A 21,942-nucleotide genomic window follows, 5' to 3' on the forward strand; every position below is an offset into this window, starting at 1 on the left:
GGTGGTCTGCTATCAACCTGAGGTGAAATGATTTTCTAACTATGCACCATTTCCTTTTAAGATGCACATTTTTTGAAGGTTTTCAGTTATGTCAGTTATTCTTTAATCCAGCCCTTATTTTGATGAACATTTATTCATGTATTTCTATGTGTTATTTATAATCCATCCAGTTCAATTTGAAAAATGAGAATAATAATTGTTAAAATATAATTGATGTGTACTTTTACTTTTACTTACAGTTGTTGACTACACAGAGCCGTTACTTCTTAAATATATATATATATATATATATATATATATATATATACATATATATACATATATATATATATATACATATATATACATATATGTATATATATGTATATATATATATATACATGTCGAAAAAAGTAAAAAAAACAGTCATAGTATAGCATGTTGAAAAAAGTAAAATAATAATCATAGTATAGTATGTCGAAAAAATAAAAAACATTCATAGTATAGCGTGTCGAAAAAAGTAAAATAACAGTCATAGTATAGCATGTCAAAAAAAGTAAAAAAAAACAGTCATAGTATAGCATGTCGAAAAAAGTAAAATAATAGTCATAGTATAGTATGTCGAAAAAATAAAAAAACATTCATAGTATAGCATGTCGAAAAAAGTAAAATACAAGTCATAGTATAGTATGTCGAAAAAAGTAAAAAAACAGTCATAATAAAGCATGTCAAAAAAAGTTAAAAAACAGTCATAGTATAGTATGTTAAAAAAAGTCAAAAAACAGTCATAGTATAGCATGTCGAAAAAAGTCAAAAAACAGTCATAGTATAGCATGTCGAAAAAAGTAAAATAATAGTCATAGTATAGTATGTTGAAAAAGGTAAAAAAAAACAGTCATAGTATAGCGTGTCGAAAAAAGTAAAAAAAACAGTCATAGTATAGCATAAACAAAAACAGTCATAGTATAGCGTATCGAAAAAAGTCAAAAAACAGTCATAGTATAGCATGTCGAAAAAAGTCAAAAAACAATCATAGTATAGTATGTCGAAAAAAGTCAAAAAACAGTCATAATAAAGCATGTCAAAAAAAGTTAAAAAACAGTCATAGTATAGTATGTTAAAAAAAGTCAAAAAACAGTCATAGTATAGCATGTCGAAAAAAGTCAAAAAACAGTCATAGTATAGCATGTCGAAAAAAGTAAAATAATAGTCATAGTATAGTATGTTGAAAAAGGTAAAAAAAAACAGTCATAGTATAGCGTGTCGAAAAAAGTAAAAAAAACAGTCATAGTATAGCATAAACAAAAACAGTCATAGTATAGCGTATCGAAAAAAGTCAAAAAACAGTCATAGTATAGCATGTCGAAAAAAGTCAAAAAACAATCATAGTATAGTATGTCGAAAAAAGTCAAAAAACAGTCATAGTGTAGTATGTCGAAAAAAGTCAAAAAACAATCATAGTATAGTATGTCGAAAAAATAAAAAAACAGTGATAGAATAGTACGTCGAAAAAAGTCAAAAACAGTCATAGTATAGTATGTTGAAAAAAGTAAAAAAAACAGTCATAGTATAGCATGTCGAAAAAAGTTAAATAATAGTCATAGTATAGTATGTTGAAAAAAGTAAAAAAACAGTCATAGTATAGCATGTCGAAAAAAGTAAAAAAACAGTCATAGTATAGCATGTCGAAAAAAGTTAAATAATAGTCATAGTATAGTATGTTGAAAAAAGTAAAAAAACTGTCATAGTATAGCATGTCAAAAAAATAAAAAAAAACAGTCATAGTATAGCGTGTCGAAAAAAGTCAAAAAACAGTCATAGTATAGCATGTCGAAAAAAGTCAAAAAACAATCATAGTATAGTATGTTGAAAAAAGTCAAAAAACAGTCATAGTATAGTATGTCGAAAAAAGTCCAAAAACAGTCATAGTATAGTATGTTGAAAAAAGTCAAAAAAACAGTCATAGTATAGCATGTCGAAAAAAGTTAAATAATAGTCATAGTATAGTATGTTGAAAAAAGTAAAAAAACAGTCATAGTATAGCATGTCGAAAAAAGTAAAAAAACAGTCATAGTATAGCATGTCGAAAAAAGTTAAATAATAGTCATAGTATAGTATGTTGAAAAAAGTAAAAAAACAGTCATAGTATTATGTCGAAAAAGTAAAATAACAGTCATAGTATAGTATGTAGAAAAAAGTAAAAAACAGTCATAGTATAGTATGTCGAAAAAAGTAAAAAACAGTCATAGTATAGTATGTCGAAAAAAGTAAAAAACAGTCATAGTATAGCATGTCGAAAAAAGTAAAAAAAACAGTCATAGTACAGTATGTCAAAAAACGTTAAATAATAGTCATAGTATAGTATGTCGAAAAAATAAAAAAACATTCATAGTATAGCGTGTCGAAAAAAGTAAAATAACACTCATAGTATAGTATGTCGAAAAAAGTAAAATAACAGTCATAGTGTAGTATGTCGAAAAAAGTAAAAAAAAAAGTCATAGTATAGTATGTCAAAAAAAGTCAAAAACAGTCATAGTATAGTATGTTGAAAAAAGTAAAAAAAACAGTCATAGTATAGCGTGTCGAAAAAAGTAAAAAAAACAGTCATAGTATAGCATGTCGAAAACAGTAAAATAACAGTCATAGTATAGTATGTTGAAAAAATTAAAAAAACAGTCATAGTATAGCATGTCGAAAAAAGTAAAATAATAGTCATAGTATAGCATGTCAAAAAAAATCAAAAACAGTCATAGTATAGCATGTCAAAAAAAGTAAAAAAACAGTCATAGTATAGCGTGTCGAAAAAAGTAAAAAAAACAGTCATAGTATAGCCTGTCGAAAAAAGTAAAATAATAGTCATAGTATAGCATGTCAAAAAAAGTCAAAAACAGTCATGGTATAGCATGTCAAAAAAAGTAAAAAAACAGTCATAGTATAGTATGTTAAAAAAAGTCAAAAAACAGTCATAGTATAGTATGTTGAAAAAAGTAAAAAAAACAGTCATAGTATAGCATGTCGAAAAAATTAAAAAAACAGTAATAGTACAGCATGTCGAAAAAAGTAAAATAATAGTCATAGTATAGTATGTCGAAAAACGTCAAAAAACAGTCATAGTATAGCATGTCGAAAAAAGTTAAATAATAGTCATAGTATAGTATGTCGAAAAAAGTCAAAAACAGTCATAGTATAGTATGTCGAAAAAATAAAAAAACATTCATAGTATATCGTGTCGAAAAAAGTAAAATAATAGTCATAGTATAGCATGTCAAAAAAAGTAAAAAAACAGTCATAGTATAGCGTGTCGAAAAAAGTAAAAAAAACAGTCATAGTATAGCATGTCGAAAACAGTAAAATAACAGTCATAGTATAGTATGTTGAAAAAATTTAAAAAACAGTCATAGTATAGCATGTCGAAAAAAGTAAAATAATAGTCATAGTATAGCATGTCAAAAAAAGTCAAAAACAGTCATAGTATAGCATGTCAAAAAAAGTTAAAAAACAGTCATAGTATAGTATGTTAAAAAAAGTCAAAAAACAGTCATAGTATAGTATGTTGAAAAAAGTAAAAAAAACAGTCATAGTATAGCATGTCGAAAAAATTAAAAAAACAGGAATAGTACAGCATGTCGAAAAAAGTAAAATAATAGTCATAGTATAGTATGTTGAAAAACGTCAAAAAACAGTCATAGTATAGCATGTCGAAAAAAGTTAAATAATAGTCATAGTATAGTATGTTGAAAAAATAAAAAAACATTCATAGTATATCGTGTCGAAAAAAGTAAAATAACAGTCATAGTATAGTATGTCGAAAAAAGTAAAATAACAGTCATAGTGTAGTATCTCGAAAAAAGTCAAAAACAGTCATAGTATAGCATGTCGAAAAAAGTCATAGTGTAGTATGTTGAAAAAAGTAAAAAAAAACAGTCATAGTATAGTATGTCGAAAAAAGTAAAAAAACTTTCATAGTATAGCATGTCAAAAAAAGTCAAAAAACAGTCATAGTATAGTATGTCAAAAAAAGTCAAAAAACAGTCATAGTATAGTATGTCGAAAAAAGTAGAAAAACAGTCATAGTATTGTATGTCGAAAAAAGTAAAATAACAGTCATAGTATAGTATGTTGAAAAAAGTCAAAAAACAGTCATAGTATACTGTGTCGTACAATTTCATTAAAAAAAGTCATAGTATAGCATATTGTTTTTTTATGTTATGATTAGTGTTTTTTTAATAATTCTAATGTGTGTGGTGGAGTGAGACCTCTGCTCGCAGGAGGCCGCGGACCTCTTGCTCTTTCTCTGTTGTTTGAGCAACGAAGTCACGCTAAGAAAAATCAGCTGGATCCGGCTTACAATGAAAAAGTATTTAATAATTCACAAATGCTAAAAAAACAATTACAAACTGAATTACTCTGTCGACAGTAAGGAATCGCGAAACCGAGTTCAAACACTCCCCCCCTAACCGGCCAACAAACGCCAGTTTACAGTAAAGAAGATCGCCAAGAACTGAATACCGTCTCTCCGAACAATGTTTTTATACCCAAAAGTCAGTGGTTTACATTCAAAATCTAGTAACAACTTCAGTGGCTGGCTAAAATGCAATTGTCTCCTCCTGGCCTCAGACAATGCTCTCCATTGGTCCATATGATGATCCTGGTAATGTCCGTTGGTCCACCTCCTCGTAAAAGCTCCGTCCATCCGACCCCCCGCTTGACCACCGTCCTGTCTCCCGCGGCGCCGATTCACCTCCGACTCATCTCATCTCCATATATGGTCATGAAAAACTCTGAAACTCTCGCCCTTCCTCTCCTTGCCCTCTCTCTACTCTAAACAGTCAACTACTATACTTCTAGTCTAATACATTCAATTGATTAAGATTGTGTAGTTTAACACTTTTGTAAGTAATTTATGCTACACTTATACTATCCTTTACAAGTGAATATACTGTAAACCTATTATACATTACATAAGTGAATATTTTGTGAACATATGATATTTTATACTTAAAAAAAAAGTCATAGTATAGAATGTCGAAAAAAGTAAAATAACAGTCATACTATAGTATGCCGAAAAAAGTCAAAAAACAGTCATACTATAGTATGCCGAAAAAAGTAAAAAAAACAGTTATTATTATTTAATTTCATTAAAAAAAGTCATAGTATAGCATATTGTTTTTTTATGTTATGATTAGTGTTTTTTTAATAATTCTAATGTATCAGGGTCTTGGGGACCCCATTCAAAAGTCCATACTGCCTGCCTATACAGTTTAATTAATAAAATAGATGAGATCCATGCCAAACATTTAACTAATATATATATGGCACTAAATAGCGCAAGTTAGATATTATTGTAATTTTCCGGACCTTTGCACGAGGAGATTTGGACCTTTTGGAATTTTAATTGAATACCCCTGGTATAGTATATCAAAAAAAGTCATAATATAGTATGTAGAAAAGAATTGTAAAAAAGTGGTATTATAGCATGTCGGAAAAAGTTGTAAATAAGTCATATTATAGTATGTTGAAAAAAAGTCGTAGAGATTGTAAAGCCCTGTGAGGCAAATTTGTAATTTGTGATTTTGGGAAATACAAAAATAAATTTAATTGAATTGAATTGAATAGAGAGAGGACCAAAGTTAGCGTCATGCTCAGACCAGAGCTTGCTTTATTCTGACACACTTGCGTATAAAACCATTTCACAATTTACATATACATGGTGTGACCAACTTACGATAGATAATATAAAATATTCTGTCTTAAGAAAAGTGCACATGAAATGTGCATATATTCCACATTTACACAGATTCCAAAATAACTCAAAACATACACACACTTTACTCTCAATACTCTCAGTGGCTCACATATTAACACATACAGTTCTGCTAAAATGTATTCAACAGTAGCATAATACACACAGAATCTTCTAGAACATGCTGATTCATCATTCCAAGTATTGTTCTTCTAATCTTTATGCAGTGTGGCTTTGTAGCACAAAGGCAGTAAAACTGTGCAAAAGCACACAGACTAGAATCCTGTGGGACTATTCTTCTTATTCTCCATCTTCTGTACAAAAGTTTGGCGCGCTTCTCCACACACAGCATTGCGAACACCTGCACAAAAAATACATCAAAAAGTGCAGCCTGATCGGACATGGTGTGCTGACCGTTCTCAGAGATTCACCAGCCGTTTTCCCGAAAATCACGAAAAACTGAGCAAAATTGCTCCATTGAAATTGAAACCCATAGGATATTATGTTGAAAAAAGTCATGGTATTGTATGTTGAAAAAAGTCATTACAACTCATAATATGTTGAATAATGTTGTAAAAAAGTCATAGTATAGCATGTCGAAAAGTTATAGTATTGTATGCCGAAAAGTCATAGTTTAACATGTCGAAAAAAGTGGTGAGAAAGTCATATTATAGTATGTCAAAAAAGTTGTCAAAAAGTCATAGTATTGTATGTTGAAAAGGTCGTAATGCAGGACAAAAAAGTCATTGAAACTCATAGGGTAGTATGTCGAAAAAAGTCTTAAAGTTATAGTGTTGTATGTGGAAAAGAATTATATTATAGTATGGATAAAAGTCTTAGTTTATTGTATGTCTAAAAAGGTCATACAAAATTCATAGTATAGTATGTCATAAAAGTTGTAAAAAATTCATAGTATTGTATGGTGAAAAGTCATAATATAGTATGTCGAGAAACGTCATAAAAAAGTCATATTATAGTGTGTTGAAAAAAGTTCATAGTAAAATGTCGTAAAAAAATCATCATATAGCATGTTGAAAAAAGTAATGGTGTAGCATGTCGTAGAATGGCGTAAAAAAGTCGTCATATAGTATGTTTTGACCTTCATAGTATGTCGTAGTTTTTTTTTTAAAGGCATAGTATTGTATGTCAAAAAGGTGGTAAAAATGTCTTAGTACATAGTATGTATAAAAAAGTCATTGTATAGTACGTCCCAAAACATTGTAAAAAAGTAATATTGTATGTCAAAAAAAAATGGTAAAAAGAAAAGAAATATATTTTTGATGAAAGCACTTGCAAAGATCTCTTGAAAAGAGTAATATTATTCATAGTAAAGTATGCCATTAAAGTGTGATAAAAAGCAATAGTACAATATGTCAAAAGAAGTCATAGTATATTGTCATGAAAATGCATTTGTATGCTATGTCATACAATTTCATTAAAAAAAGTCATAGTATAGCATATTGTTTTTTTATGTTATAATTAGTGTTTTTTTAATAATTCTAATGTATTAGGGTCTTGGGGACCCCATTCAAAAGCCTGTACTGCCTGCCTATACAGTTTAATGAATAAAATAGATGAGATCCATGCCAAACATTTAACTAATATAAACGTATCACAAATATCAGTAGGGTATGACAGTCATTTTGAAGGAGACAGACACGGATGCGGCAGACACATACTTCCTCATTTTCACGATTTTCATTTTCCAAAACATGCAAATCAACTAGTTTTCTAAAATAATAATAATGTCTTCTTTAAGATGACATTAATTATATGACTAATAATGTTTTGAGAAGAAATAAGTTAACACTTTGTTATGATTGTTGTTTCTCACAGTATTTATTCTTGGGGTCCCCAGTCGGTCGTCTGTTAACTATTTTTGTAGGATGAAGGTTAACGAGACAGGCGCTAAACCATTGCTTTTCAGAGGAAGGTGTTAAAAGGCTGAATACAGGTATAGTCAGACAGACAGTATGAGAAAAATAATAACATGTTCCAGGACAAATCCAAATCTAAATCCAGCATGATATCCCCTCTAAGAATCACTAGTTCCTTTAAAGATAACTAAGGCGACAGAAAAAAATAAGAGTAAAAAAGGGATAAAAAATAATGAAATCTTTAATAAAAAATACATTTATAAATTCGGCAGCATGAACTTCTCGAACATTTCCAACAACCCAGGAGGAGTGAAACAATGAAAAAGGCATTTAAAACCAATTCTGGGAAGCAAGTACATACAAATGAGGAAGAAATGGCAAGTTCGATTGAAGGAAAAAAACAAAAACAATATGAATGACTTAAAACAGTTTCTAAATAATCTGATATGGCAAACAAAGATGAAACAGAACTGAACAGAGTTTTCAAACAGAGTATAAACACCACAACAGAAGAATGTTGCTTTGGGTTGATCATAACACCACAAGGTTCACTTTCAGTCCTCCAATACACTACAGCAGCTTGGTATAAAGACAAACAACACATGAACCGACTGTGGAGGCAGCCATCACATCAATCTGTTCTTACGCACTGGTTAACAATCAACTTTACCACAACACATTAGAGGGGAACATTGGCAAAACTGATCTGGGATCAGTGTTTAAGTACAACTTTATCCTGCCATGGGGAGGAAAACTGAGTCACCAAACATTTTATTCAGTTTTCTGTGCATTCAATTACTAGGATACATCATAACTTCTTTTTACACAACTGGATGGCACTGATGGATGTACAGAGTGGGAGGTTACAGGTTCTACAGCAGCCTTATTGCACACAGGAGAAAGCTTTTACTGGAGGTTGTCATCCAAAGTCCTGTACATTGTTTAGAAAGATATTCCTAACACACTTTTTTTTTTCTTCAAAGCCTCTTAATTTTGTCCAAGCAGGTAGCATAGCAGGCTTGTTGTGGTTCCATATTATTCCAAGGCTATTTGGAGCTTTTGCCCAAACAGATTGTGCTGGGACCTTTCACATACCGGCGTTTTCGTGGACATATGGAAAAACTGGTTGGAGCAAAGCCAATGTCTTAATGGGGACAACCATAGTTGGGTACCCGTTGGCAAAAAGGGTTCTTTTTTTCTATAGCACCAAAGGGTCATGTGTGTGTCGACCATAAAATGCCTGTAAAGCATTTGGTTGGTTGACATTTGGTTGGCCAAAGAAAAGTGAATTTTAGAAGCAAGTGGAATGCCTTTTATTTCCCTTCCTCTAAGTGGAGTCCTCACATACGAAGTCCATCCGAAAAAGAAAAAAAAAACGGGAGAATTCAGGCCCAGAGGTTTTCATGTTCATTGCTGAGGGCTCTACTGCGACAATACCCAGTCAGAAAATGTATCGTCATGCCCAGCAGAAGGTTCACACAGAGCTGAAAAGTCATTCCAGTTTTAAATTATTGCCCTCAAAGCTGCTGACCAAAAAATAACACTTGTTATTTGAAGTGATGATTATGGGACAGGATCTGTGCCTTGGGGTAAATTTCACTGCGTTGCTGTCATTAGCTGCCAACATAGTATGCAGAAAATACCCAGCTGGCAGGAGTTTTCAGCTGATGCGCAGAAGTTATGTTTGGGCAAAGTGCGGAGGCAAAGAATAAGGAAAGGTTTTAGTGGGAAGCGTCCACTGACTGCATGGCCCTTTTGTTCTTCAGCCACACTAATTTAAATAATTCATAAAATGACTTGCCCAGTAACGGACATAACAGTCTTCTCTCGTCTCTTAGCATCGTGTTCAAAATATATTAAAATAATTTATCAATATTTTGTAAACAAAACACATAAATGTCTCTTTATACATTTTACATGGTAGAGGTCAAATCTGTATTCACTTTACAGTATTTAGATTAAATCTTAGCAAGTGCCACTGTGTATAATGTGCTATTTAACTCATTTTGCCTTCTTCAGATTCCCTTTTTAAACCGGCGTTTTAAGGGCATTATCAAAAGAACAGTGCAGTTGCGGCAATGAGGATACTAGTAAGTGGATATGTCACAGTAGGGGAGCACCCACGATCTGTGACTGTAGGGAACCTGTTACGATGACACATTTCAGGCTGATCAATTGAAATTGAACTTACAAGTACAGTGTGATTTCTGTCTCTGAACAACTTAGAAAAGGTGGTCAAAATAACACCCACGGTCTTCTTTTTTTACTCCCAAATGAATTTCCTTAGTCCATGTTAGGTATGAATAGAGCCATAATGAAGTTTGGTATTTTGTGGTAGTCCTTGATTCTTCTTCAGTTAAATAGCAGTCTTCTGATTGGAGGTGCATTCGAAGCATGTATGGTAAAGGGTCAGGAGCCGATTCACCTATTCTGATGATATTTTACGGAGGAGGAAGTTCCAATCAGAGCTCAGCAGCTTGAGATTTCTGTCACCGTCTGCAAATATAAAGATGCTTAAGATTAGATTGAGAAAATCATGAGATGAAAAGCTAAATTCTCCTAGCACACCATCACTGGATCATACTACTGCCTGTCTCCCTGCTGTATATGTCTGCTGTTAACTTGCATTACTTCTTATTTGGAGGAGGGAAAATCTGCAGCAGCTAAGAATCAGATTTTAATTATATGTTTTCCAAAGACAGTTGTGACAAAGTTAACCTGATGCCATAATGTGGAGCACGGTCATAAATGACCGAATTAAATTTTTGGAAACATCTAAACATGTGCTCTATGAACAAAGCTACAGAATACGGTACCTATGTCTTGTTGTGGATCCATAGTTATCCAACATCTGAGTGCTGGCCACCTCCAGGTTCCAGTCACACGTCTCCAACAGCTTTAGACACTCTGACCTGCTCCTCAGACCCAAACAGAACAACTGCTCCACCTACAGAAACACACAAAGATGAAAACAATTGTTTAAAGAAGCCAGGAGTCAGGAGAAATGAGACAGACGAGATAGGGCAATAAAGCAGGGTCACATGGTCAGGTAATGTTTCAGGAATGAACTGCAGAATTCATCTTTTTTTTATTCTCCTCCTTGAGATTGCAGCACCATTGAGCACATTGTACAATTAATCAATGTCTTAATACAAGCTCAGTGTCTTGTTCAAACACATTTCTGTGTTTTCTAAACTTTGCCAACACTTAAGGAGCACACAATTGTTCCCGTGTGCCTTCCAAACACATCTTCAATCCTGCCACAGTTGCCCCAAACACAGGCAGCTAAGAGGCAGCTGAACAATGCTGTAGACATATCAATGAGTCTGTATGCTTTTTTTCTTTTTTCTTCTTTCTATCTATAGCCGGCTTATTGCAGCGGCAATGACCACAGTTTCCCTTAAGGTTCAACAAAGTTGCTCCTATCATATCTTGATATGAATCAATAAAAAGTAAAAAAAAGAGATGAAGCAACTTTGGATGACTATGTGTTTGTTGTTATATCCTGTGCAAAAAAAAAAGGTTATAAGAGAGAAGGACTAAAGGCCCGATCTAAGATGCAGTGATCTGGATCTCTGAGGACCCGTGTTTACCACTGAGGACTCTTCTCTTCAAGTAATTGCTGTGCTGCAACATTAACGTCCACTTCACAGGGTCTATATTTAGACTAGAACTGTAAAATGTTTCTGGCCATTACTTTATAAAAAGTTTTTTTTTTTTTTTATCAATTCAGATATTAGAATTAACCGTACTTGATTTATTACCTTAGTAAATGGTGTCATGTTTACGGTCTTATTGCTAGTGTCAAGTCTTTTTCAATACAGTATGATGTGTGGCAAACCAGGGGGAAATGCCGAGCAGACTCGGCACAGGAGGCGGATCCCCGAGCTCAGGTTGGGGGATGTGATAGAGGGAGTCTTCTATCCAGTGCAGGTGCTGCAGCCACTAGGCACGCGGCATTGGTCACACCTGCAGCCCATCAACTAATTACAGTGAGCGTATATATTCACAGAGCTGTGAAGCAGCAGCTGCAGCAGCAGACAGACTGGGCGGAAGAATACGAGGCTCTCCGGCTACTCTTGAGAGGAGCTACGTCAGACGGGAGGTAATTCAGCAGACTCTCCTCTGCTCTGCCCAAACAGGACGGAGGAATCATCTCAGACTGAGTGTAGACCGAAGGCCAAAGACCGGGAGGAATCTTTTGTTGAAGTTTGACCCTATCCCCCTTTACCCCAACCTGGTTATTAAATGACACTTTTTGTTACATGGTTACTGTCTCTGAGTCTCCTGTTTTATCTCTGAATCTTGCCTCCAAGTCCCCTGGGTTGCCACAGATGGTTCTATGACAAAAGTTGGGTTTTAGCTACAGAGCAAGCTGAAAAGGCTCTTACTCTGGTTTGTCTGCTGATGTTAAACACACAAACACCCTGAACCAATTACTGCCCTGGACATGCAGAACCACGCCTATCTCATTACCATATAATCATGAGGGAAATGGGAAGAAGTTAAAAGATGACGAATCATTAAATGTGTGCAAAGACCAAAAAGATAGGAAACTTAAATGAGCTAGTAAAATAAATAAATTAAGCTTTAATTAGCTTTTCTCTATTTTAATTTAACAAAATGATGATTAGAGAAAAACATTCTCTAATCATCTTAAAATTACAATTTATTTTGACAGTTTCAGGGCGCCATACGGAAACTTTCTAAAAACCCTGTATTATTGTGATCACTATAGAATCACAGTATGAACAACAGATAAAAGAAACTGCAGTGCATTAACCTCTTTAAAGGTTAAGCTTTTTCATAGCGTACAAATGAATGCTCTCACCTGTAGATAATGCACAGCGTTCTGGACATTCCAGTTGTGGTTTTGGAGGGCGGCTTGGCACTCCTCCATTGTGACACCGTGAACGGCCTCCTGCACCTGAATCACACGAGATCAACAGTATGAGTATCTGTATCATCCAACAACACTCACAGTCCCCTGGCTTTGATTCCTCGCTCAATAAATCTCAATACTACCTTCAACATTTACCTCGGGAGCACCTACAAACATGACAGCTTTATCTATTATGTAAAACACTTCCAAATCTGACAATCAAGTTATATTGTTCTACTTGAAAAGATTTTTGTCACTTATCCAAGATCTGATAAGAAGTCACCCATTCCATCACAAGACAAATCCTATTCTACAAATTATGTTTGTGCAAGTCCACCTTAAGCCAACTCTACTTTCAACAAGACGACGCTGACACATGATGAGACTTTCTAGCAGCATAGTCAATGATTTTATTTATCTGTTGTCAGTATTGATTGATACCTATAATACCCCCAATATTTAAACTTTAACAGTGAGCGAATGCATAGTGCATTTCTACTTCTTGCATTGAACTCCTCTGCAGTACAGTTTATATATATATGATCTCACATTCCCACTGTGTGTGCGGCCACAGATCTCAGTTTCCACTACAAAATGCCAAGTGCCTGATCGATGTCGAGCCTCTGGTGTTTCGCAGTGATTCTGGCTCCAGTTTAATCAGTTTCAATTGGTGTCAAACAAAAAGAAACCGATCACATTTTTTAAAAATTCACAGCAAACATTAATATGGCCTTTGTCTCAAAAGAACACTGACATATTTTTTAGATGAGTTATGACATAAAACATTGTTGTGCTTTGTCATTTTGATGGGAATGTAAGAAGTGTTTGTATGCTACCAAGTCTTGTACTGAAACGCTATTCAAATGGAACTTCCTGTTTAATTAGTCTGATTCATTGGCAGTTCAGCTCCAGTTGTGCTGTTACACATCAGTCATAATTTGGTTCTGATATGCATTTGAATTTTAATAGGGAGGTAATAAAAAGGTTAAATTATGACAGATGTATGCAGTTAATAGCATCAACTATATGTGCCTCACTCAGTATCTAACAATCTTGGCAGCCAAGAGGTTACAGCGCATGCCATATAACCTCTCTCTCTCTCTCTCTCTCTCTCTCTCTCTCTCTCTCTCTCTCTCTCTCATTTCTACACTGTCAAAAAAGGGAAAAATTACCCAAAAATGCATTTAATAAAAAGGAACAAATTGCACACACAGAAACACACACAATTATCCCTCCAGGCTACCTATAAAAAATATCTTCTGTTGTGTTCGAAGTATTAGTTACTGTACACCATAATGTTTATATTTAGGTTAATGTTCAAGAGGAGTCAAGCAAGCCATGTATCAAATATGCACTGCACTCATTGCATTACATTAGAATAATGTTCGACTATCTTGAACATTGCAGTGATATTTAAGCGATAATGGAGCCATTCTCTCTTATACTGGTGACAGGAAACTAAGAACCGATGGCTATCTAGTTTAAGAACTGTGCTTTTTATCCAATTCCAATTTACAAAAAAGCAATCAAAATGGCATTAAGGAGGACATAAGGTCAACTATATATTGCATCTAAACTATCCATCATCACAGAGAAAGTGAGCAAGCTAAGACTTTAATTACTGAAGTGATACATTTTACCTTTCGCAACATGATATAAATGGTAAAATTATACATTAAGTGTTTTTCAAAATGAAGGTTGCAAAAGGCAATCACAATATCTCCAACCTTACCATTTTGACCCTGTCAGCTGAGTTCCCGCCTCCGTCTGTCCTGATGCAGGAAGCAGTGACCACCGCTGCTGTCAGCCCGTCTGAACAGACGCGAGGTAGACTAACTGATGTCTTCATCCCTGACCATGGTCCACCCAGACTGCTGTTATTGTTGGAGGAGAAATTAGCCTTCAGCTCGCCTGGCTGGACAAACCCCTGTCCCTGGGCGTGTCCCTGGAGAATCTGGCTGCTGACCACCATGGGTCTGACCGTGGCGGTGTTAGCTTGCCGTATATGCCTTTCCTCCACACCGCCGGCAGGCTGGCCATCTGCCTCCCTGAAGAAGCGGTCGTAGCGGTCGAGGTATGGGGGTCTCTCTGGTAGAAGGTAATAGTGGGTGTTACTGACTTTACGTCCATCACGGACAATGGGGAGGATGCACGGGCCTTTGCTGGCGGAGTCCTTCCCCTGCGCCTGGGCCTGGATCACTTTGGGTGCAGCATATTTAGGATCTGAGGCAAAGCTGTGCGTGGTAGGCATGAGTTTAGCTGGAGAGGTGGAGAGGTAGGAGCCGTAGGTGTGTGTAGAGGGACAGGAGGTGTGGGGAGCCTGCATGGTGATGGGGCTGACAGAGTACAGTCTCTGCTGGGGGGAGCCCACTACCAGGCCCATGGGGCTGGGAGTCCTGGAGCCCGGCTGTGACAAAGGGTCTCTGGGAGGGATCTGAGGTGGTCGTTCCTGGTTTGGGCCTGAAACTTCCTCTGTGATGTCGGCTGGTGTCGGTGACAGGGAGAGATCCCGTGACCAGCGAGCAGATGTGTAGTCGCCCCTCTTTATGGGGCGAGGGGGTATGGGGACACGTGGGGGGATCTGGGGTTTGTCCTCATTGGAGGAGAAGACACTCTGCTGGTGTCCCTCCTCGGTCTGTTGTGTCTGGGGCCAAGAGGCTAAGCACTGGGACGGCGAGCTTGACTGTGCAGCACTTCCAGTCGGTACATTTAGCCTCTTCATGCACTCTTGCTGGAGTTCTTGGAAGATCTCAGCTGACTGGGAGAATGAGGTGGACAGAACCTGGCTCTGCCTGCTGGGGAGAAAAAGGTTGTCCTCCGGATCTGATCGGTCTGGACCACTGGAAACAAGAGCGTCACCCTCAACCTTAGGTCCAGAGAAGAGAGCCTCATCTGGGTTATGGACATCAGTCTGCTCCTCTTCATGCTGCTGCTCTGAGCTGTTGATAGAGCTCACCTTTGTGGAGAAAGAAGAGTTACAACTTTGATACATTCTACTATGGATCTAAGTGACATCACAACAGGAGATAAACATCCCATTTCCATGAAATTTTGGCATAATGTGAAATGCGCTGCGTCACCTCCTACCGTACCTCCATATCGTCTTCGTCTTGGGCGACATCGTCATAGGCCGGAGGTGGGGGTAACGGCCGGGCATCCCAGTCCACTACTGGTGTCGGGTGAAGGGGTCGGGGCAGCGATCTAGACGGACTCTGAGGCGGGGTCCGGTCCATGATGTTCTCTGCTTCCAAAGCTAGCTTTGCCAGTGAAGGAATCTGAATTTCAATCACGGGGGAAGGGGATGGAGTGGGCGGGGGGAACTCCTCCCCAAAGTCAATGAGGGACACATCACTGTTGGGGTTGTGGCCTGAGCCTGAAGTCCGACCACTCCCCTGTTTGGAAGCAGAGACCCACGCAGAAGGTTTAAGTTTTAAGCCTTTGACAGAACCCGTTTTCCGAAGTGATAATCTCTTTAGTCCTGCTGAAGTCAGATCCTCATCATCATTTACTGGATCATAGCAAGGCTCTGGAGACACAAACACACAATACGTGAATTACTTTACAGAAAAACATTTAGAGTGACGACAGCAATGCTCTTTTAGATCACACTTCACACACTTCAACTTTTCCAGGTCTGAAGTTAGTCCTATTGTGCACAGAAAGGACACTGCACACCTGTTAGAGGGGACACGTCGATGGAAAGATGGAGGACAATGATACTAAGAAAGGAAATTGAAGTAGATGACGGAATCACTGCAAAGACAGGCAAAGAACAAAAAGTATGGAATGTACCTTTGAGGAGTGGAGCTAGGAGGGAACAGAGAGGGCAGGAACAATGGGTGAGGAGCTGCTGAGAGAAACCAGACTTACTCTTGATTAACACTGCTGGTTGAGGAGGGCGAGGAGGAGGCTCCTCTGGAAGAATAAAAGCAAATACCGCCATCGCAAAGGAGACACAAAGGGGGGAAAAAAGACAGCAGCAAAGATAAAAAAGATTAGGGGAAAAAGCAGGAGGCAAATGGCAGATTACATACGAAAGTTTTGTTTGTTAAGCGTTAAGAAATATTAAAAGCAAGCTGTTCGGTGGCCATATTTCCAAAGCAAAATCTACACTGCATGTAACATGTGGAATCTGATAATTTTAGCGATTGACAGGCGTGTTAATATACCTATATTAGCGGTAAGCAACAATTAAATATACATTTTTAATAGTTTTTAATGTTGTTTAGGTTTGTTTACACCAAGTTATGTTTACAAAGGTGATTATGATCAGTTGTGAAAATACAAGTGTTATTTTGTTTACATATATGATCAAACAATTTCACAATTACTTAATTGAGCCAAATGATAAACGGGTCTGGATCAGTGGCGCCAAATAAAGTTTGAACCCAGAGACACTGAATCGTCTTACGAGAGTGTTTATCCTTGGTATTTGTCGATCAAAACAGCCATCATTATGGTCTCAGTCTTTATTGGACCTCTTTAACTCACTTCTAGCTCGTCCTGGTAGCTGTGTGAGCCGAGCACCACTGAGGTCCACGCCAAGGACATCAGGAGGATCCATGGGATTACCGAGGTACAAACTGGAGGGAAGAGAGCACCGGATTTGATTACAGCAAATGCCAATATAGTGATTCTACCTGACCTTGGTGTTATAATGTTGTTATAAGTTGGAAATTTGTAGTATTGTGCTACTGCCATCTATTGGCGAGAGTTTATTATTCCAACGCAGCAGAAACTAATCAGACTTTTTGCACCAACTTCCAACATGGGGCATAATTATGATACATATTTATTTATAAGTCATTAAGAGACATTTTGACCATGTAAAAACTCTTGTGGGTACATTGTGATATTAAATCACAGATAGTTGAACAGAAGCTGGTCCTTACTCGTCAATCCTGTCAGGGAAGCCCCAGCAGCGATGAGGGTTGCTGTCTCCGTGTCCCGTGTGGATGAAGCTGTTCTTGAGCGGCCGGCTGATGTCATGAGCTGACAAACCTGCTACCGATGTCACCACGTTTCGGGGGAACGGTCCGACCTTAAGGGTTCGCTTGTTTTGACCTCTCCACCAGTAGTTCTCCGCCCTGAAAGAGCATTTCATGTTCTTCCTTTAAACAGTATTCATCAGTATTACGGTCGGCAGGTAAGCCTGGACGGCATCTTATCCTCAAGTCTTAAACATTTAATCAACACCCACCTGCCCTCTATTATGGTGATGACATCATTGATCTGGATCTGGAGTTTGTCAGGCTCATCAAAGTCCTGCAGAGCACACATGTCTGTGGGCATGGTCTGAAAAACACCCACATATAAAAAGACACAAAAAACACACATGAAACACCAAAGTTAATTTTAACACAGCAAACATTTATGAATGGGCCGTATCTTACATTCATGGACGTATGTGATGTTTTATTGGGAGAGGGGAATACTACTAAATGTTGTTTTTATTAATTTTTTTTGTGTCTTGACTGTTATGCTGCGACTGTTTGTTGTTCTGTTATGAGCACACTGAGACAAATTCCAAACATCTACGTTGTATGGCATTTAATTATTGAATCTAAATCTATAGATCCAGCTGAGGGTTTCAGTTTCTTCTTTGCAGTAACTCCACTAGGTGGAGCTGAAAATCTATTAATGCGATGAGGATTGCTGGAGGAACACTGGACTTTCTGTGCCGGAGGTGTCAAGATTACAATGAAGTGTCTTTTGCTTAGTGGCTAAAAAAAACCAGCTTTATATTTAACACCCTGGATGAACAACGTTGACTACCAAAATGGCAGCTCTCCTACCTCAAGCAAGAACTCACGCAGGGCAACAAAGGTGGGTCTGTCATCTGGTTTCTGAGCCCAACACTGCAGCACCACATGATAGATGTCCTGCGGACAGTCTTCAGGCTTCGGGAGGCGTTCACCTTCTTTATCAATCTTGTGCAGGATCTAGGGTGGGGGTTTTTTTTTGACAAAGGAGAAAAAAATTAAAGAGGACAATTGAAGGATATATTAGTGTAAATGTAAATGAATGTGACTCATTTTCTGGGTCTGCCTGTGTTACTTCAGCTTTTTTTGTTTGTTTACCTGGCTCCCAATGAGGCCTAGCCAAGGCTCCTGGCCATGTGTGAACATCTCCCAGAGAGTGACTCCAAACATCCACGTGTCAGTGGCATGAGAGAACGTTCTGGTCTTCAGACTCTCTGGGGCGCACCTGAAGCAGAACGGACAAGAATTTTAATGTGTACTGTATATGTCCAAAGATAATCCTCACTTTGGTCAATGCATTTCATTTTTCAATGCTACCTTTAAAAGCATTTTTTTTTTTTTTTTTAAATGAAAAAAGCTGCACTCTGTTTGGAAACATTAAAATCATACATGAATGAAAACAGTGAAAAGAAAGATGGATTACTAGCTAGCGGTTTTGCCGACACAGAATTTGACAAATAGTCACAAAAAAAAAAGTCTCTCAAAACAATCATCAGCATGGGAGGAACGCAGCTGTGACTGATTAGAGTTCTTTGTGGAAACTTTCTGCAATGAAATAAATCCTATTCCCACCCTAACCACTAAAACCACTCATATCCATGCCTGAATTGCATCCAAGTACAGCTTTGGTTCATTGCGCTGCTCCCTCGGTCCACCCACCATGCAAAGGGGACCTTCCGATGCTCCTGCATGACGTAGTGCTCGTGGTTGTTGGGCAGCGCCCTCATCAGGCCAAAGTCTCCGATCTTCACTCTGTGAGCTGAGGCCAGCAGGATGTTCCTGAAGATAGACGGTCAAATATTTAAAAAAAAAAAAAAAAATCTACATTTTAAAACTTAACATATATGTCTTTTATTCTGTACTGTATGACCTACACTTTTTTTTAACTTCAAGGAATATTTTTGGGAAATTGAGGTGCAGCCGTCCATCATATCATCTAACTACAATTTAAAAGGTTTTGCTTAGGTGGCATAATACTGATACCATCAGCACACTGTTAAGGTGACAGATGCTCACAAAGCCCCCCAAATACAGTAGCATCAACAAAGATGAGGAGGAGTACGCTTTTACTGTGGTGGAAATATGTTTTTTTTTTTAAGACCTATATAATATGTTTGACCATTTGTTGAGAGGAGAAAGAATCATCAAACTGAACTTGTCCTGAAACATGACATTTAAATCCCATTATGGTTTTGGTAAATGGTTGTAGAAAATGAACAAAACAGATTTATTTAATGGTCAATCCTGAGCAACGTTCAGAATGTGATGCAGTCATATAAATGTAGTCCATGTGCAACACAGTTATAGTACACTCAACATGGTGTTCTGAACGCAGTCCAAATACTGCAGGTTTTAATTGAAGGTATTGAATAAATCTGGAATGTATTTTGAATACAATTAACCGTCTGGTAGGTTATAACTGAATTTCAAGATGTCTAAAACCACAGCTTGAGAAATCCTCTTAGTGACTGGCACACTGTAAAAAGCCATGTGTAGTCATTACCATTTTATAATAGCCGTAACTGTGAAAGTGACTCACTTCTACCAGCCATTAAGATTTTTTTCTCAAGCATCTACAGTGTCAACAGTTAGGTGAAAGTGACTAATTTGGGCAAGACCAAGAACTTAGACCACCCATCAGCCAACCAGTGACTCATTTTTACTTGTGGGCCAAGTCTCCCTGTAATGGCCTGTAAGTTTCTGGGTGGAGAAGCAATATAAATAATTCACCATACCAGTAAAACAAAAAAATCCCTCAGAGAAAAATAGGTTCCATAGAGAAGAATACACCCCCTAATCCTCTTTAAAAACAAATAGGTTTTGACCTATTTATCGTTGCTAAAACGTACAAACACTTAAAAAAGTGGTTGGTCCCCTACCTGGCTGCCAGGTCCCTGTGAATGAACCTCCTCTGCTCCAGATAGGCCATGCCACAAGCCACCTGTACAGCATACTGACACAGGGTGTGGATCAACACCGGGCCCTGTGGACGAACACATCGCAAACGCTCCAGCAGAGAACCCAGAGGAGCCAGCTCGGTCACCTTCACGAACAGAGAGAGAAGAGCAGAGAGAGAGAGAGAGAGAGTGGGTGAAGAGAGGAACGGAGGAGTGAAAAAAACAAAAGGTGCGAGGAATAGACGGCGTTGAAGAGATAGCAATTGATTTGGAGATGAAAGGAGGGCGTGAGAATAGAAGGAATAAAAATGTAAAATAATGTAACGACAAAAATCTAATTTGGTGAGTTGCGTTGTAGTCTACTGATAGTCATGACATGGTCCAAAACTATTTGGCGGAGGAAATAACTAGAAGGTAACAGCAGGATGAAAACAACAAAGCTGAAATGTCAGCCCTTATTTTAAGAGCTTGCTCCACTTGCTCCCCTCCCTTCCTGTCTCCCTTCTTTCCTCCATCACTTTCTCCGGTCATGACGAAGGCCGTAAGATGCTTGACCCGATACACGCATACACACCCAACACATCAACAAACCTTTTCCCACATGTCATCCCAACGGCTATTTGTCTGTCACCTTCTATCGTCACACATTACATACCTCTGTAACAAATACAATGTATTATAATAGCCATTATTAATTATTGAAATTTGCTCATAATGGACTGGCTCCCTCCCAGAGAGTCTGGGGGCAGCCCAGTTGTGCGAAGGCCCTAAAGGTCTAAAGGCAATGACACCCATGAAAAAACTGCATTCATCATGGCTAATTGTTATTAGTGACAGCCATTATAATAATAAATAATAACAACAACAACAAAAATAATAACAGTAACATTATTTATGTAGTTGTTGAAGTTACTTTTATAATAGTTCTTATAATAACCATTTATTTAAGCATTCATTTATTTATTCTCTCTCCTCCTTTGGTCACAGCTATTCACATTCAGAAGGAATATATACGACACACACTCACACGACACACAGTCATACACGCACACAGACACCGACAATACTTCCACAAACAAACAAAATCATAACATCCGTTTTATACGTCTAGCGTCATTGTCTGTATATTTCGTGTTACACCACCTGTCTGCATAATTTGTCACCTGATTGTTTAATACAAAGCTAAAAAAAGATGCTTGACCTGATTTAAATAGACTGTAAAGTCAGGAACCAGTCCAAGAGGGTGACGTTTGTGTTAAGTGTCTGTGGGTGTAAGTCAGACTACACAGGTTTACGTGCGACTATGTTTATCTGTCTGTGTATATTCCTCCCTGTGCGTGTGCGTTTCTGTGTGTCCACTACCATCTTCATTGGGTGTGTGAGCACCACACCGTAGAGGCGGATGAGGTTCTGGTGGTCCAGGGAGTGCATGGCGTTGACCTCGCAGATGAAGTCCTCCAGAGCTTCGGGCTGGCTGAGAACATCTGTCTTCAGACACTTCACAGCTACATTCAGCTGGAAACAAGGACGATTTAGTTTAAATGTATTCTATACTATTCCTTGAACAGTTTTATCTTCAACA

At 37.3% G+C, this 21,942-nt stretch overlaps 1 protein-coding gene across 2 annotated transcripts in view; it reads right to left on the reverse strand.

Moving 5' to 3' along the window:
• Positions 1 to 7,822: 7,822 nt before the first annotated feature.
• tnk2b (tyrosine kinase, non-receptor, 2b) overlaps positions 7,823 to 21,942 on the reverse strand; it is a 29,519-nt gene continuing 15,399 nt past the window's right edge. The window contains exons 5-18 of one of the 2 annotated variants that reach the window (XM_068701501.1): positions 21,723 to 21,875; positions 20,343 to 20,506; positions 19,123 to 19,242; positions 18,562 to 18,688; positions 18,277 to 18,423; positions 17,682 to 17,776; positions 17,374 to 17,568; positions 16,973 to 17,064; positions 16,352 to 16,396; positions 15,574 to 16,007; positions 14,214 to 15,437; positions 12,431 to 12,526; positions 10,416 to 10,546; positions 7,823 to 10,095 (exon numbers count right to left, since the gene is read on the reverse strand). In XM_068701501.1, the coding sequence (XP_068557602.1) occupies positions 10,089 to 10,095; positions 10,416 to 10,546; positions 12,431 to 12,526; positions 14,214 to 15,437; positions 15,574 to 16,007; positions 16,352 to 16,396; positions 16,973 to 17,064; positions 17,374 to 17,568; positions 17,682 to 17,776; positions 18,277 to 18,423; positions 18,562 to 18,688; positions 19,123 to 19,242; positions 20,343 to 20,506; positions 21,723 to 21,875 (3,030 nt within the window). In that variant the 3' untranslated portion in view covers positions 7,823 to 10,088. The remainder of the gene's footprint in view (positions 10,096 to 10,415; positions 10,547 to 12,430; positions 12,527 to 14,213; positions 15,438 to 15,573; positions 16,008 to 16,351; positions 16,397 to 16,972; positions 17,065 to 17,373; positions 17,569 to 17,681; positions 17,777 to 18,276; positions 18,424 to 18,561; positions 18,689 to 19,122; positions 19,243 to 20,342; positions 20,507 to 21,722; positions 21,876 to 21,942) is intronic. The other variant, XM_068701502.1, reaches the window with a different exon arrangement.

The sequence above is a fragment of the Cebidichthys violaceus genome, unplaced genomic scaffold (assembly GCF_023349555.1).
Source record: "Cebidichthys violaceus isolate CVI_PGR_0920_01 unplaced genomic scaffold, fCebVio1.0.p SCAF_8, whole genome shotgun sequence".
Taxonomy (NCBI): Eukaryota; Metazoa; Chordata; class Actinopteri; order Perciformes; family Stichaeidae; genus Cebidichthys; species Cebidichthys violaceus.